Source organism: Antechinus flavipes, chromosome 2 (assembly GCF_016432865.1).
Source record: "Antechinus flavipes isolate AdamAnt ecotype Samford, QLD, Australia chromosome 2, AdamAnt_v2, whole genome shotgun sequence".
In the NCBI taxonomy this organism is placed as follows: Eukaryota; Metazoa; Chordata; class Mammalia; order Dasyuromorphia; family Dasyuridae; genus Antechinus; species Antechinus flavipes.
Window position 1 is genome coordinate 542504992 of NC_067399.1, and position 18339 is coordinate 542523330.

General features: G+C 33.3%; 1 protein-coding gene across 5 annotated transcripts in view; it reads left to right on the forward strand.

Moving 5' to 3' along the window:
• CSNK1G1 (casein kinase 1 gamma 1) overlaps positions 1-18339 on the forward strand; it is a 253246-nt gene that overhangs the window by 134844 nt on the left and 100063 nt on the right. For all 5 annotated transcript variants that reach the window (XM_051980879.1, XM_051980876.1, XM_051980880.1 and 2 more), the window contains exon 3: positions 12176-12216. In XM_051980879.1, the coding sequence (XP_051836839.1) occupies positions 12176-12216 (41 nt within the window). The remainder of the gene's footprint in view (positions 1-12175; positions 12217-18339) is intronic.

An 18339-nucleotide genomic window follows, 5' to 3' on the forward strand; every position in this document is an offset into this window, starting at 1 on the left:
GGAACTGGCCTAAATCATCTTATTATTGAAAAGAGCCACGTCCATCAGAATTGATCATTGTATAATCTTCTCATTGCCGTGTATGATGATCTGGTTCTGCTCACTTTGCTTAGCACCAGTTCATATAAGTCTCTCCAGGACTCTCTAAAATCATTCTGCTGATCGTTTCTTATAAAACAATAATATTCCATAGCATTCATATATCATATAACTTATTCAGCCATTATCCTACTGATGGGCATCCACCCAGTTTCTTATCACTGCAAAAAGGGTTGCCACAAACATTTTTGCATATGTAGTCCTTTATAAGAAAACTTAATGCTTCATCTCTGTAATTAATTTCTTCTAGAACAAAATTTACTTATAGCATATAGTATTCGAGACAGTGACACTTAATGATTATCTCAACTTCTATATGGCTTTTTTAGTTTTAAATGCTATAATTCACACCCTGGTAAACAGACTTTAAATCATTAGTTATTAAACAAACATTTATTACTATTGTGTGTCCATCACTATGGTAATACACAAAGAAGGGCAAGAATAGTGTCTGCCCTGAAGGAGCTTGCATTTTAATAGCAGAGATAGTATATGAATAACTATGAACATACTAGATATTAGAGTAATTTAGAGGTATTATTAGAGAGAAAGCATTTACATGAAGGAAGACAAAGACTTCTTAAAGAAGGGTAAGATTTTAGCTGAGACTTAAAGGTAACCAGGAAATCCAGGAAAGGGATGTCTAAAAGACAATTGATGATGTTAGATCAAAAATCCAGAGAATGGTTAGAACTGGATAAGTAGATCTGAGAATCAACAACAGAGAGATGATTTTTATGAGTTTTTCAAAGTAGTTTAACCATAAAATGATAAATAGTTCCAGAAAATTATCATCCACTTTTGAAACAAGGATGGTTGTTTTTACAATGCCAAGACGTGGTCACCTTTTAGAGGGCATTCTAATAACTTTACCTTTTATTCTTATCCTTTTTCTATTTAATAAGGGCTTAGGAAAGATTAGCTGTAGCTTCTTGGTTACTCCTATGCCAGTCTCTTTGATTTAGTGTCAACATTTAACACACTTTGATTTTTTGTTGTAAGACTAAGCAACCTGTCCTGTGAATTACATTTCACAATGCCCCAATTTTAGTTAATTTCCTCACTTCTACTTTGACTACAGGAGTTCAGGGGAGAGTACATTCCATGGAATAATAGGACAATATTAATGATGGCTATGAAGTCTTAGCCCTTAGAAGAACCATCTTTTTATTAGTCTTGGTAATCAGTTCATCATCACCACTACCACTGTCATCATCATTATTCTCATCATCTCTAAGATTTGTAGAGCACTTATGTGCCAGGAATTGTTCTGAGTGCTTTATAATGATTATCTAATTTAATCCTCATAATAACTTTGAGAGATAGCTACTTTTACCTGTCTATAAGAAGATGGAGTGCATGTTTCATCACTTTTCCTATGGAATTGTGGTTAGTCTATTACATTATCCAAAGCTTATTATAATCCATTCTATTATTAATATGTGGGCATCCATTCTTTTTCACCCAAAAAGAGCAATACTTTTTTTTTGTATATTCTTAGAGTTAATTTTACTTAGTGCCAATCTCTCCCTTCATCTATCTCTCTAATTCCCCTATCCTCTTCTCTGTAAGAGTTGACAAATGAGATTATATTCTTAAGCATTTGCTAACTGAAGCAGTTTCTTGGTTGTTTTGTTTTTTCAGTGTCAGCAAACTGAAAAATTAAAGCAGACTTACTAGCTAAAATTATTTATGGAATAATTATAATTGATATGATGCCTGCTCTACTTATTTCCCAAATTGTTGGCATCTACAATCCATTTAAATATATCATTTTGACCTACCAAAGCATAGAAGCTAGGAATGTAAATATAGAAACAATCATTACAAAAATTAAAATGAAGAAAACTAAAATAATGGTGAGGAATTTATTGCTTCTAATTAGACTATTTCAATAAAGTGAAAATGACAGCAACACTTGAATTAATTCACTTATTCTATGTTGTACTACCAAAGGATTTACTTTAGAGAACTAGAAAAAAAATAATTCATTAGAAAAATTATTCTTCAAGGTAAAAAGGCCAAGATTCTCAAGGAAAATAATGAAAAAAAAAAAAGGAGGGAAATGAAGTTGAAGAATGTAGAAACTATTCTACAAGGCAATAATCACCAAAAAAAACCATTTGGTTTTAAAAATAGAATGGTTGATCAGGAATATATATTACATACACAATACATGGAAAGAAATGAATTTACTAACATAGTATTCTGTTATCTCCAAATCACTAACTACTGGGACTCGATATTTGGAAATTAGAAAAGTTTTACACAATTAGGCTTATATTATTATTTCCTTTCATTTCCAATTAAAATTTTCAGTTAAAAATATTTCTTAATGTATTGCTGACTCATTGTTTTCTGCCTGACTTATTCTAATTCTGTTCTTGAGTAAGGTTTTCAGTAAGTTTGTTCTAAGGTGTCATTTTTCCTTGCCATTCTTTTCTTCCTAGCTTTGCCATTCTGTTTCCCTCTTATTCTACTTCCTGCAAGATTCCCCTCCCCCCTCCCCGAGGCATTTTTGGTATTTCTTGTGGAGTTACTTTATAAGAGCCATTCCTCAATAGGTAAATGGTCATGGATATGAACAAATAGTTCTTTTTTTATATAGCTTTTTTATTTATGAGATATATGCATGGGTAATTTTTCAACATTGACAATTGCAAAACTTTTTGTTCCAATTTTTCCCCTTTTTCCTTCCTCCCCCCCAATCCCCTTTCCCAGATGGCAGGTTGACCAATACATGTTAAATATGTTCAAGTATATGTTAAATACAGTATATGTATATATGTCCATATGTTATTTTGCTGTACGAAAGAATTGGACTTTGAAATAGTGTACAATTAACCTGTAAAGGAAATCAAAAATGTAGGTGGACAAAAATAGAGGGATTGAGGATTCTATGTGGTGGTTCATACTCATTTCCCAGATGACCAAATAGTTCTTAATGGAAGAAATCAAAATAATTAAGTCATATGAAATAAGGCTCCCAATAATTAGAGATATATAGTATAAAACACACTCATATTTCTGTCTCCTACATTCTTCATACTTGTCAAATAAGTAAAGGTGACAGAAAAGGAAAATGATACTTGTTAGAGGGGCTACAGAAAGATAATTTTACTGATAATGCTCTTTTTGAGGGATAAGGCAGTTGGGGTTAAGTGACTTGTTCAAGATCACAGAGCTAGTGAGTATTTAAGTATCTGAAACTGGATTTGAACTCGAGTCTTCCTAAATTCAGGGCTGGTGCTGTAAACATTGCACCATGTAGCTGCCCCTGCTAACATACTCTTGGTAGTGCTATGAATTGATCTAGCCACTTTGAAAAAGAATTTCAGATAGTATTCTAAAAGTCCCTAAAATCTGTATACCCCTTGATCTGGTAATTCCATTACTATAGTCATACATTAGATCAGTAAAGAAAAAGGGGGAAAGACCCATGGAAACATGCTAACTACCTCCTCACACTGAAAATCTGATGGATACAATTGTAGGAGGAGACATATATTTTTGAACATGGCCTATTGGGATTTTTTTTTTTTGACTCTGTATATTGTGTTTTTTTGTTTTTCTTTCTCTTTCTATGTATTTTTCACATGGAAGAGATGGAGCTAGAAGTGGGGTAGGGATAGAAAACTCTTTCTCCTATCCCAAGAAAGAAAACAAAAGGAGTCACAGTACAGCTTTGAACATTTTGTGTTGAATTTATTCTGTATTTTTTTAAAATAGTAGTTATAATAAGAATACCAAAGGAAAAAAAATACTATTCCTAAATGGACTCACAGGAATTATACCAAAAATTTTAAGAACAGTTACTATCATATATGTAAAAAATTTTCAGAAATTCAGAAATAAAGCCTCTTACAAGACTCTATAGGACAGATATAAGTCTTCATATGTAAATCTGGAAAGGATAAAGAACAGGAGAATGGCACACAAATATTAATCAGTTACATTTTATATTTACAACAGTAATACATTTATATTACAATTTACATTCAAAAATCATAAAATCCTCTCAGAAGCTAGTTTAGCTAAGAAAACATTCATTATGACCACATAGCATTTCTACTAGAAATGTAAGGATGGTTAAATATTAAAAAAAAAAAACAATTATTAATATATAAAAGCAAAACATTTCTCCAAATCACATGATTATCTCAACTTTGGCAAAATACAATGCTTATTTAAACGAAAAACAAAACAAATTCCCCTATCCCGTCCCTGCAAATTATAAGCATAAAGAGATCTTTTAAAATTTTATCTTTAAAACCTAAAACATGAATCAGAAGCCATCTAAGAAGCTTTTTCATTAAAATCTGGCATAAATCAAGAATACTCACTAATCCAATTATTTGATATAGTTCTTCAAATGCTAGTGATGTCAACAAGATTAGGGGGTGAAATAAAAATAGGCAAAAAAAAAAGTATCCCTATTTGCTGGTGAACTGATTTGCTTAAAAAATCCTAAGTATTGAAAAAGATACTAATTGAGAACAATAATAGCTTTAGCAAAACTCAGTCTTTTTTTTGTTATGGCCAACTCTTGTTGACCCCATTTGGCAGAGATACTGAAATGGTTTGTCTTTCTCTAGCTCATTTTACAAATGAGAAGCTGAAGCAAACAGAGTTAAGTGACTTACTCAGCTAGTAAGAATCTGAGACGAGGGATGTCCACATTGATAATAAGATTGATACATGCTTTGCCAGAACTAGCTCAGTGTTTGGGAGGCTCCAAAGGAAAATGTATGAGAGGAAAGTTATTAAATTGACTAATAAACTGAGAGTTTACAGAGCCATTTTGCTGTGATGTCATTGTTGTATGCCTGTGAAACCTGGACATTATACCAATGCCATGCCAGGAAGCTGAATAGCTTCAATAAGAAGATTCTGAAGATTAACTGGTAGCACAAGATACTAGACACTGAGGTCCTTTTTTGAAGTGAACTGCCAGGGATTCACATTCAATATGGAGAACACAATTCCTTTAGACTGACTATGTTGTTTAAACATCTAATGTACCCTTGCCTACAAGACTATTTTATGGAGAATTCACACAGGAAAAGTGATTATGTGGTGGCCAGGGGGAAAAAAAAACAATATAGGGATCTTCTCAAAGTCTCTCTTAAGAACTTTAGAATCTGCTTGTCATCTAGGGGAGGGGAAAATCTGAAATACAAGGCTATGCAAGGATTAATATTGAAAAATTATCCATGCATATGTTTTGAAAATAAAGAGCTTTAAAAATAATGTGTGTGTGTGTATCAACTTTAGAATTGACTTATGACAAAGGAGACACTGGCATAGTACCATTCAACATGGCATATCCTCATCAGAGAAGGTGCTGTGCTCTGGCCTGATCAGACACAATTAGATATAATGTAACTTGATTCTAATCTAGTAATATCATTTTGGTTTTCTTTGAGAACAAAGAACCACTATCACTGATTTGAGCTGAGAGAAATGAGTCTTCCTGACTCCAGGTCAGGTAGCTCCAGGTCTGGCATTTTATATATTATGCCACCTAATTGCAGATATTTCTTTTGTTTTCTTTTTAAGTTTAAATGAGCACTATACTTTCTCAAAGGCTTTTTATATATATTTTTTAAACTTTAGAGTTTCAGATTCTCGTCTCCCCCCCCGCATTGAGAAGGCGCATATGAAATATAGAACATTTCTATAAAAGTTATGTTGTGAAAGAAAACATAGCTCTCCTCCCCCCCAAAAAAAAAAAAAAAGAAAAAGAAAGTTTAAAAAAAAAAGTATGTTTTAATCTGTATTCAGACATAATCAGTTCTTTCTCTGGGTATGGGTAGCATTTTTTAGTCCTTCAGAGTAGTCTTGGATCATTGTGTTGCTAGCAAACTCATTCACAGCTGATCATCCCACACTATTGCTATTACTTTGTACATAGTATATTTCACTTTGCTTGAATTCATGGAGGATTTTCTGGGTTTTTCTGAGAACATCTTGCTTATTACTTCTTATAGAACAATAATATTCTATTATAATTACAAACCACAGGTTATTCAGCCATTCCCCAATTGACAGGCATATCCTCAATTTCCATTTCTTTGCCCTGAGAAATGAGCTGCTATAAATTTTTTGTACATATAGGTCCTGTCCTTTTAAAAAAAAAGAACATTTTATTTCTTTTGGGGTTCATGCCTACTAGTAGTATTATTAGATCAAAGGATATAATATATATGATTTTATAATCCTGTGGAGATAGTTCATATCTTTTGATCATTTATCAATTGGGGAATACCTCTTATTTTTTCATAAATTAAGACTCAGTTCCCTATACATTTGAGAAGTGAAGTGTTCATTAGTTTTCACAATTAATGTTTCTAATTATTTCTTCCCTGTTTATTCTTTCTCTCCTTTCACCCTATTCCTCCTCAAAAGTGTTTTGCTTTGCTCTCCTCTAATTTGCCCTCTCTTCTATTGCCCTCTGTCCTCCTCCTTTCCTGCAGGTACAATAGATTTCTATACCCATATTGAGTATCTGTGTTACTTTTTTTGTGAACCAATTTTGATGAGAGTAATGTTTACTCAGAGCCCTTCCTCTTCTCTTCCTCTCCACTGTAAAAGTTTTTTCTTGCCTTCTTTTGAGGCTGACAATTTACACCACTCTACCTCTTTCTTTTCCTTTCTTCTGGTACATTCCTCTTTCATCCCTTACTTTAATTTTATATAGATATTATCCCTTCATATTCCATCACACCTGTGCCCTCTGTCTATATATATACTCTTAACAGCCATAATGAGGAGAAAATTCTTATGAATTAGTAGTAGTTATCACCCTCCTGTGTAGTTATATAAACAAGATAAACCTTATAAATCCTTTGTGATTTCCCTTTCTTGATTACCTCCGTATGCTTCTCTTGAGTCCTGAATTTGAAAATCGTATTCTTTATTCAGTTATGATCTTTTCATCATGAATGCTTGAAAGTTCTCTATTTCATTGAATTTCTACCTTTTCCCCTGAAAGATTATGCTCAGTTTTGCCAGGTACATGATTCTTGGCTGTAATCCTAGCTCCATTGCTCTCTGAAATATCACATTTCAAGACCTCCGATTCATTAATATAGAAGTTGCAGAATCTTACTTTATCCTGAATGTTGATCCCCTATACTTGAAGGATGGTTTTATATTTTTCTTCTTTACCTAGGAGTTCCAGAATTTGGCTATAATATTCCCGAGAGTTTTCATCTTGGAATTCTTTCAGGAAATGATCAGTGGCTCTTTCAATTTCTAATTTACCCTCTGATTCTAGAATATCAGGATGGTTTTCCTGGATAATTTCTTGAAAGCAAGGTGAATTTCTAGGCTCTTTTCTTGATTATGCCTTTCAGATAAACCAGTAATTTTTTGTCCTGGATCTTCTTTCCAAGTCATTTATTTTTCCAGTGAGAGATTTCATATTGTTTTCTATTTATTAATTCTTTTCGTTTTGTTTGGTTGTTTCTTAGATTTCTCATAATGTCTTTAGCTTCCATTTGCTCAATTCTAATTTTTAACGAATTATTTTCCTCAAAAATCTTTTGTAACTCTCTTTCTCATTTGACCAGTTTTGTTTTCTTTGCATTTTCTCTCATTAACTTGTTGTATTTTCTTTTGTACCACTCTCATTTCTCTTTCTAATTTTTCCTCTTCTTCTCTTACATGATTTTCCAAATCCCATTTTGAGCCCTTTAATAGCTTAAGACCACGTCTTATTTTTCTTGGAGACTTTGGATATAGGAACTTTGACTTTGTTATCTTCTTTGGAGTGCATGTGTTTGTCTTCCTTGTCACCATAGTAACTTTTTATGGTCAGAATCTTTTTCTGTTGTTGGCTCATTTTCCTAGCCTACTGCTTGGTTTTTCAGTCTGTGTAGGCTCCATTTCCAGAGTAGAAGGAATAATATCCCAAGCTTAGGGATTTGTGCAGATGCTTTGAGGAACCTAAACACAGGCACTCCTTTCAGCCCTGGAACTGTGAGGATGGTCCCTGCTCTACTATGGCTGTAAGTTCTAATGTGCTAAAAGCAACAGAGTCTTTTTTCAGGGATAGTAAAGAAATCTCCTTCTGACCAATTCTATCCCCTTTCTATCTGTGAGCTAAGGCCTCCAGAATATGCCACCTCAATCACTGCCACTGCTTCATGTTCCTGATTTAATGGTTTTCCAAGCCCTCCTCACTCTGGTGAGACAAATCTTTGCTGCTGGTTTTCCAAGTTGTCTTTAATGCCTGTTGACTGAGAGGTCTAGAAACCGCCAGTGCTGCCACTGACTTGCTGACATTGGGCTAGGGCTAGGGATTTGTTGTCCTGGTGTGGCTTGTGCTGAGACTGTGCTGGACTCCCACCTTGGTGCAACAGACTTTTCCTGCTGATCTTGCAAGTTATCTTTGGCTGGAAAATTGTTCCACTCTATCTTTTTGTGGATTTTGATGCTCTAAAAATTGTTAAGAGTCATTAGTTAAAGGAATTTACAGGAGTTTGAGAGAGCAGTTGGGTGAGTTCCTCCTTTTATTCTGCCTGTCAAATCTTTTTTTTTTCCTGCATTAGTTGAAGTAATCATGTTGTTTAGATTTATCAGATATTAGGTTACTTTGCCCATTTGTTTCTCTATATTTTTTACATAATTTATTCCATTGATCAACTTCTGTATTTCCAATACTAAATTGTTTTTAGCAATTAAAATTCTGTCATGTAGTTTGTGATCTGATACTGCTATGTCTCCTTCCTTCCCATTTTTTGATTAATGTTGTTAATATTCTTGACTTTTTGTTTCTTTTAATGAATTTTGCTATTTTTTCTTGCTCTATAATATAATTTTTGGGTTGTTGGATCAGCATGTCACTGAATAAATGCATTTAAATTGTACTGTCATTTTTATTACTTTAGTCTAACTAAAAACAATTAATATTTTTTAATTGTTTGAATTTCTCTTTATTTGTGGGAAGAATGTTTTGTAATTGTGTTCATATAATTCCCTTATGTGTCTTGGCATGTAGACTTCCAAGTTTTAAAACTTCCCCAAATTATTTAAAATAGAATTTCTTCCTTTCTTCCTGTTGGGTTTTATGGGTAATATATAGAAATGTTGATGATTTGTGTAGATTTATTTTATATCCTGCAACTTTGCTGGAGTTGTTAATTGTTTTGATAAGTTTAGTTGACTTTCTAGGGGCACCCTAGCCATACAGTTAGATTTTTGTAAAAAGTAATAGTTTTCTTTCCTTATTATCTATCCTTATTCCTTTAATTTCTTTTTCTTGCCATTGCGAAAACTAAGATTTCTGATATATCACTGAATAATATTGGTGATAATGGACATCCTTGCTTCATCCCTGATCTTATTGGAAAGTTTTCTAGTTTATTTACAAAGTATAGTTTATCATTCCAGATAGCTCTCCAAAATGTTGAATCAGTTAACTCCACCAGCAGAGCATTAGTATCCTAGTTTTTCCACATCCTCTCCAACATTTGTCATTTTCCTCTTCTATCATGTTAGCCAATCTGAAAGATATGAAGTGCTACATCAGACTTATTTTAATTTTCATTTCTCTAATCATTAGTGATTTAGACCATTTTTTCAGTTGACTATAGATAACTGATTTTTTTTTCCAACTGAAAACTGCTTGTTCATATCTTTTGCTCATTTGTCATTTGGGGAATGACTTATATTCTTTTTTTTTTAATAAAGCTTTTTATTTTCAAAACATATGCACAGATAATTTTTCAACATTGACCCTTATGTAACATAGTATATGAATTTTCCCCTTTCCCTTCATCCCCTTCCCTAGATGACAAGCAATCCAATATATGTAATACATATTAAATACAATATGTATAAACACATTTATACAATTCTCTTGTTGCACAAGAAAAATCTGGTCAAAAAAGAAAATGAGTAAGAAAATAAAACATAAGTGAACAACAACAAAAAGAGCGAAAATGATATGTTGTGATCCTTATTCAGTTCCCACAGTCTCTCCCTGGGTGTAGATGGCTCTGTTTATCACAAGATCATTGGAACTGGCATCAATCATCTCATTGTTGGAAAGAGTCACCTTCATCAGAATTGATCATGACTTATATTCTTACAAATTTGATTCAGTTCTCTATATATTTGAGAAAGGAGGCCTTAATCAGTCACTTGCTATAAAGATTATTTCTCAGCTTTCTGTTTTTCTTCTCATCTTTGTTGCACTGGTTTTATTTGTGACACAATCTTTTAAATTTATTATAATCAAAATGATCTTTTTTGTTTTTCTTGTTTAGTCATATATTCTTCCCTTCTCCATAGATCTGACAGTTAGACTATTCCTTGTTCTTCTAACTTGCTTATGTTATCTTCCTGTGTGTCTGAATCTCACATCCTGCAGGCTCTCACTTGATCTGAGTTCCTTGCTGACTCAGACCAGTGGATGAACTATAGGTTTCATGCTGGATTACCAACTGATTTGAGAGCCCACTTGAGGATTAGAATCACATAGCTTCTCGTTGCTTATATTTTTGCTCCTTGCCCAATACATATTATACAAATTATTTAAAATAGAATTTCTTCCTTTCTTCCTGTTGGGTTTTGTGGGTAATATATAGAAATGTTGATGATTTGTGTAGATTTATTTTATATCCTGCAACTTTGCTGGAGTTGTTAATTGTTTTGATAAGTTTAGTTAACTTTCTAGGGGCACCCTCAGCCCTGGTATTTCTCTTCATTCTAGCACATCATTCCCCAGTCTACACTGATGTATTACCTAAAAATTCTGGTGCAGAATTAAGAGTTGCTAGTTGACACTTGTTTCTGCTTCCTGTACATCCTCAGAAATTAGGATAACTACTGCTTTAGTGTTTTACTGTTGTGTCCTACTTTCTAGAGCCCCAGGTTGGGGTGACTAAATGTACCATTGCTTTCTAGAGCCCTCACACTGGAGTAGTTAAAATATATATTTCTAGTGGAGAAGTGATGAGGCGGGACTCCCAAGGGTGGTGGGAAAATGGAGTCCCGCCTCATCACTTCTTCATTAGGAAGGTATATTTTAATTACCCTTGGTTGGGGGCTTTAGAAAGCAACGTACATTTTGTCACCCCAACTTGGGGGCTCTAGAAAGTAGGATACAACATTTTACTACAGGCTTCCATTCCTAGAAAATACCACCCAGACCCTTTTAATCTGAATCCAATCCCCAGTGTCTGTAGACCTCTTTCTGCCTTCTTAGGCTGGGAAAATGATTTATGGTGATTTTTCCTTTGTTTTCCCCATTCCCAACTCAGTGTAATGATTTTTTCAAGTCTTTGTGGGAAAGTTGTTGAGGCCATTTTATCCTCTTCTTTATCCTCTATCCATTCCTTATCCTCTGTATCTAAAGATTACTCCAAGTTTACTGAAATGAGGGAGATAGAAATAAGAACTAGTCTGGGTGAAAAAGGTATGGAGAATAGTGTACCTTAACATATACTTGGAAATAATCTATCATTGATTGGAGGGACTGAAATTCAGCATTAAAAGGATTTAATATAAATATAATAGATGAAGCTATAAGAATCATGAGCTTTGTAAGGAAAATGAGATCTGTTGAGTAAACAAATGAATCTTTTGTAATATACTTTTGCTTTTTTTTTTTTCTTTTAAGGGAGAGTGATTTGTCTGAGTTAATTGCTAGCAAAAGTTTGTTCATTTATATTTTGTCCTAAATATGATCCTTGAGGTTCCTTCAGATTCTGAAATCTGCGATTCTATGACTTAAACTTGTGAATGTTTGAAATTTATATACTTTGGTCTGATTTTCTCCTTTTCTCTCCCTTCCCCTCATGATTCTTCTTTATACAGTTTTATCTGATATTTAGGAATATTGGATTACAGAACCAGTAGATGTTTGAAAAAGAGACAAATTGCAATTTAACTTAAAATTTCCTAGCTCTTTCTATTATAACTTTGCTAGATCTGTTTTGCTTTTAATCTGTAAATCATTCTTAATATATATGAATCGCATTAAGAATGTGGCCTTGCTCATGACCTCATAAATTTGTTTCTTATAAGATATATAACTAAAACATATATGCTCTGCTTTTTCCCATAGGTAAAAATCTCTACACCAATGAATATGTAGCGATCAAACTGGTAAGCAAAATCAATAATATTTGTGCTCATTTTATTTTGATTTTATGTGTTATTTATGTTTACAGCAGCATGCAGTCAGAAAAATGACTAATGAAGGTTTTCTTCCCTCTTAACAAAATGGAAATAAGAAAAAAAAACCCAGCAACACTTATCAATTCATTAAAAAAGTCTTAAAATGTATACAGGGTCCCACATGTATGCATTTCTCATATCTAGAAATAAGTAGGAAGTAGTATCTTTTTATATCTTTTCTTTGGGTCCCTTCTTCTTGTTTGTAATTTTATGACATCTGTTTTTAGTCGTTTTGTGGTAGTGATTCTTTTCATTTAAATTGATTTAGTCACTGTAGATAGTTTTTAGCTCTGCTTTTTCTACTGTATGTCATTTCATATAAGTGTTTCCAGGCATTTCTGTAGTCATATCCTTTGTTTCCTTTGTTGTTCAATTGTTTCAGTTGTGTCCAACCCTTCATGATCCCATTTGGGGTTTTTTAGCAAAGGTACTAGAATGGCTTGATATTTTCCTTTCCAAATCATTTTACAGATGAAGAAACTTGAGGCAAACATCATTAAGTGAGTTGCCCAGGGTTACATAGCTAATAAGTGTGTGAGGCCAGATTTAAGGAAGATGAGTCTTATGTTCTTCAGGCCTAGAACTCTATTCATTTTTTTTTTTTCTTTTAGCATAGTAATATTCCATTCCATTAAAAGATCACAATTTTTCTTCGCTATATTCCAGTTAGTAAATTAGTTTCCATTTTGTTTCAGTGATAGAATGACACATAAAACACATTTGTTATAATATCCAGCTTTGTACAAACTTTGGCCAAGTTGTCAGTTCCTTTAAAAGTCATAGAATAGACATACAAGTATGAGACATTAGAAGGGAGACCTTGCTTCCCAGGTCAACTAAAAGTATAAGGGAGATTTTTCTACCTTGATAAAATCTCAGCTAATAGGATTTTTGGAAGTAATCTATTCTAACAGTTTTAGTCTTATAATCAATGTTCATTCAGTTTCTTATTTTAATTTCTTAGTGCTTTCTTAAACACCTCAATTGCAAGGCGTTTACTACTTAAAAAGGTGATGTTCCACCCCCCCAAATTTAAAAAAGGTCTTTGTTAAATGGATATGCTTCCTTGATTCTGACTCTCTTTGGTGAGGTGCAATTAAACATGATGCCTTTACTTCCCTTTTTTCTTCTGTAATTTAAGCACACCCATCTACCTTCTGAAGGTAGTTTTATGTTAAGAAGAGTATTTTATCTTCTCTGTACTTCTTTTTATAAAACATTTGAAATATTTTTATTCATGGTTTTTAAACAGTAAGCTGTCCCTTTTTGTAATTGCCTAGGAAAATCTGAAGATATAATCAAGTCCTCTTACATAAATAAAGGTAATAATCATTTTGATAGCTAATATTTTAAATAGGCTATTATAGTTTACAAAGTGTCTTTTACATTTCATTTGATCTTTCTAGTAACCTTTCAGAGTAAGTAATACAATTATATCCCCATTTTATGGTGAAGGAACCAGAGAATTTGTCAGTTAACCAAATTCCACACAACTAGTTAAGTGATACAGACAGGATACCAATGCAAATCATCTTACTACAAGTCCCTTGGGTTTTCTACCATATCAAATCTACGATTTTAGAGATTGTTTGCTTAGTTTTTAAGGTTGATCAATGGAAAACGGGATTAAAATACTTTATAACTTTTTAGTTTTATGAAATTGTCTCCTCCAAGGTTTGACAAATTTTCCTGTTATTTCAAGAAGCTTTTAAGCTTTATTAGGAAAAGGAAGGAATTAATGCCTACAAGAGAATAGGACCAGAACAGGATTCTTGAGATATTTTAATTCTGTTCTTGATTTGTCCTTAGTGAATTATGCTTTGCTCTGCTTAGTGTCTTACTAACATGGGGCCAGGAGAGTAGAAGGTAGAAAGGCAGGCGAGGCCTGTAAATTATTGACTTTTCAGAGATGATTTCAGTAATATACTGCGTAGCACTTAGGGAACAAATTGTTTTCTTTGTTATTATTTTTATTGTGAGTTGATGGAGAAAAGGGAATGATAAAGAAATAATATATATTCAGACCAAATTCTAATACAATAGACTACAAAATACTAAAAGAATTCTTTTGTTTATAAGAATTTGATTATGACATATGTTTTATAGTGAATCAAACTATTTAAATAGACTATTAAGCTCCCTACTTCAATTCTCTTTCCTTTTCAGTCTGTATTCTCTGTAGCTATGAAAATCACCTTCACATAAGGGCAGAATGACAGAGTTTGATGGATCTTTGAGGCTATATAATGTAACTTACACTTTTATAAGAATCCTTCCAACAACATATTATAAAGTGGTGCTCTAGGTTTTATATGAAGCTCAGTTGTCAGGATAATTTTCCTTAGATAAAGCCAAATGTTCTAGGGGGATTCTTATTTAGGTATAGTTTTGAATGCTTGAAATCCATTCCAAATCTAAGATTCTGCCATTCATTTTCATCCGGCAAATATGAACATTTATTTGTTTTGAGACACTATGCTTGGCACTGAAGAAACAAAGGCAACAATGACTGTGTTCTTTCTCTCAAGGTGCTTTTGTATTACAAAGGAATACAACTGGTCAATAAATAAGTCAATAAATATTTGACATCCACTATGTGTCAGGCACTGTGCTAAGACATAATTTAGAGAGAACAGTAAAAGACAGTTTCTTCTCTCATGGAACTTAGGGGGAGACAACATGCAAATAGCAATTTGTAGGCAAACTATATATAGCATAAATTGTATATAATCAACAGCGGGAAAACACTTACATTAAGAGGAATCTGGAAGGACTTCTTGTAGAAGGTGAAATGTTAGCTGAGACATGAAAGAAACCAGGGAAACCAGAAGATGGAGGTGAGGAGGGAGAACATTCCAGGGATGGGAGACAGCCAGAGAAAATATCTGGAGTTAGAAGATAAAGAGTAAGGACTGACCAGATGACAACTTGCAGTTTTATCATCTACTGTCCAATTCCAGATCACTGATCTAGAATGTATTGAGAGGAGGCCCTCTGTATAAGAGTGATATTCTTGGTAGTAAGGCTCTCAGCAATGTTTCAAGAAAGGAGGAAGGAGAAAAGCTAGCAGCAGTAGTGTGGCTCAGACCTTACTCTCAGAGTACAGTCTTGCTTCTAGCATCAGTCCTAGCATGCAGAGAAATAACTTGGGCAGGAATTCCATACCAAAGAGAAACATACATTTGTCTAATCTTTCCCTGAGTTCCTAGAGTAATACAGCACTCAATAATAATCCAAGAAAGTAGCAACAGGATCAGTTCAGATCTTTCCTCTACACATGAAGCAGAATCCAGCATTAACACCAAAATCAGGAAGTAGGCTAGAAGGGTTAGATTAAAACGAGGAAAAAAGAACCCTACAATGTTGAAATATAATGGCAGCAGGGATGCTTAAGATTCACACATCAAAGAAAATAATTTCAAAACATCCACAAGCATTGCCTCAGAGAGAAAAACAGATTGGACTCAAATTCAACTAAAAGCCCTGGAAGAGTTAAGGAAGAGTTAAAGTTTTTATAAATTAAATGAGAATGTTAAAATAATTGGAAAAGAAATTAATAGCCTTGTCCACAAGATAAAGAACCTTATAATCAAGCTATAAACTCTTAAGGTGGACCAAATATAAGTCAATGACTCCATGAGGCAAAAAGTATTAAAATAGAGCCAAAAGATTAAAAATATAGAAAGAGATATAACTTCTGTCATAGCAAAAGGGATTGAATTAGAAAACAGATTGAGGTGGGGGAAAACTGAGAATCATTAGATTATCTGACCACTCTGATCAAAACAAAAGCCTATACATCATATTTCAAGAAATCTTAAAAGTGCCTAGATCTTTTAGAACCAGAGAAAAAAGTGAAAATAATCAGTTCCTAAAAGAAACCCTAAAATGAAAACTCCCAGGAATGTCATAATCAAATTCCAGAGCTTATAAGCTACTACCCCCCCCAAAAAAAAAAAATTCTGCAAGTAACCATAAAAAAAAATATCATAATCAGATTCACACAAGATTTAGCAGCTACCATTTTGAAGAAGCAGAGAACTTGGAATGTGATGCCAAAGAAGAGATAGGAGCTTATAGCCAAGAATAACTTAATCACTAACTATATTTTTTCAGGGGGAGAAATGTATCTTTAATGAAATGGAGGACTTCAGAAGCATTCTCCTCGAAAAGGCTGTAACTTGAAACTTGGAAGTTCAGACACAGAATTTAAAACATAAAAAAAAAAAAACTTGAAAAAACAATGATAAATAAACAAGGATAAACTGCTTATTTACTAATATGGTGAAATGATACCTATGTCCCCTCTGAAACCTATCATCATATGGAGGGAAAATAATGGCAGAAGTCTGGGAAGTGGTTCTCTTACATCTTCATGACCTTGAAAGAATAGAAAGAGAAAAGAAGAGTTTATTGGAATGGGAAAGGGAAAAGAAAGTTAGAGGGAAATAATCTCACATAATCAGAATGCACAAGTAGTTGAACTTTCACTTTCATTTGAACTGGTCAAAGGAAGGAAGAATGCATACATAGAGTTGGATGCAGACATACATTTCACTGAATAGACATAGTAGGGAAAAGGAAGAAGAAAGGAGGAGTTAGAAGGCAGAATTCTAAACAAAATAAAATAAGAAAGTAAAAAAATATATTTATTGCTCTTTTTGAGATGACAGAGAATGGGAATCTGAAGGTATGCACATCACTTGGGGATTGGCTGAATAAATTGGCATATAAATGTATTGTGTAAGGAATGATGGAGAGAGTTTCAGAAAATCCTGGAATGGCTTGTATGAACAGAGGAGAACAATTTCAATATTGACAATCACTTTTGAAAGGTAAACAACTTTGAAAGAATAAGGAACATTTTATCAACATAATGCTCAGCCATAATACTAGATGACTAATGATAAATCATGTTCCTGTTAAAAAGGTGAAGGACTCAAGGTGCAAAATGAAATTATATGTTGGGGAAAGGGCAAAATAATGTGGGCATTTGATTTGACTATTCATCCATGGGTTATTTTTTTTCTTTTGTTCTCCTTTGGTTTAGGGACATTAGGGTGGGAGGTTGAGAAGGCATATTTTTACTGCTTGAAACAAATAAAATGTTTTATAATAACAGAGAGTGGAGAAAACAAGAGAACTCCGGACAGATTTGGGCATAATCTAAATGAAAATCCAAGAAAGGAGACTAGAAGCAATAGTTATATAGATCTTGAAATAGTCTTGAAAACCTAGAGAAAAGAAATTATCAAAGAAGAAGGGGTGATTAACAGTTTTAAAGACTGCAGAAGTTAAAGGATGAGACTTGAGAAAATGTCAGACTTGGAAGTTAAAAAATCATTAATAACTTTGGAGAAAACAGTTTCAATTGAGTGTTGAAATTGGACACCATACTGTAAGAAGTTAAGGTAATGAGAAGAAAAGACATTGAGGCAACTATCGTAAATGACTTTCTCAAGTTGTCTAACCTCAAAAAAGAGGAGAGAAATTGGATGATCGCTAGTGGAGATCAATGGATTATATGAATGTTTGAAGGAGTATGAGAGAACCATTATGATGTTTGCAGCCAGTAGCTAGAGAATGATTGAAGATAAATGAGAGAGTGGGAATGATAAGAGGGAATAATCTAATAAAGATGGATGTAATGGGATCACTTGTGCATGTAGAGAAACTTCTATCTCAGATGAAATAACAGTGAAGATAGAGGCAGAAAGCATTTGGGAGATGAGGTTTTTAGGAGGAAAAGGCAGATTTTTCAATTTTTTCATTAGCATTTCATTGAAATATGAGGCAAAGGTCTCACCTGAAAGGAGAGGGAGCATATATATATAGGAGGATCAGTGAGTGATGAAAAGATTTGGAAAAGCTGTTGTGGTGAGAAGGGTAATGAATAAATTAGGAAATGCATGAAAAGTTTGCCTTATTTCAGTGAGGATCTTGTTGAGATTATATAACATATATTAATAGTGGATCCAGTTAACACAATTTTTGCAATTTTCTCCAAATTCTTTCAGAAGCATTTGAGTAAGAGCAAAGGCAGCAAATGGT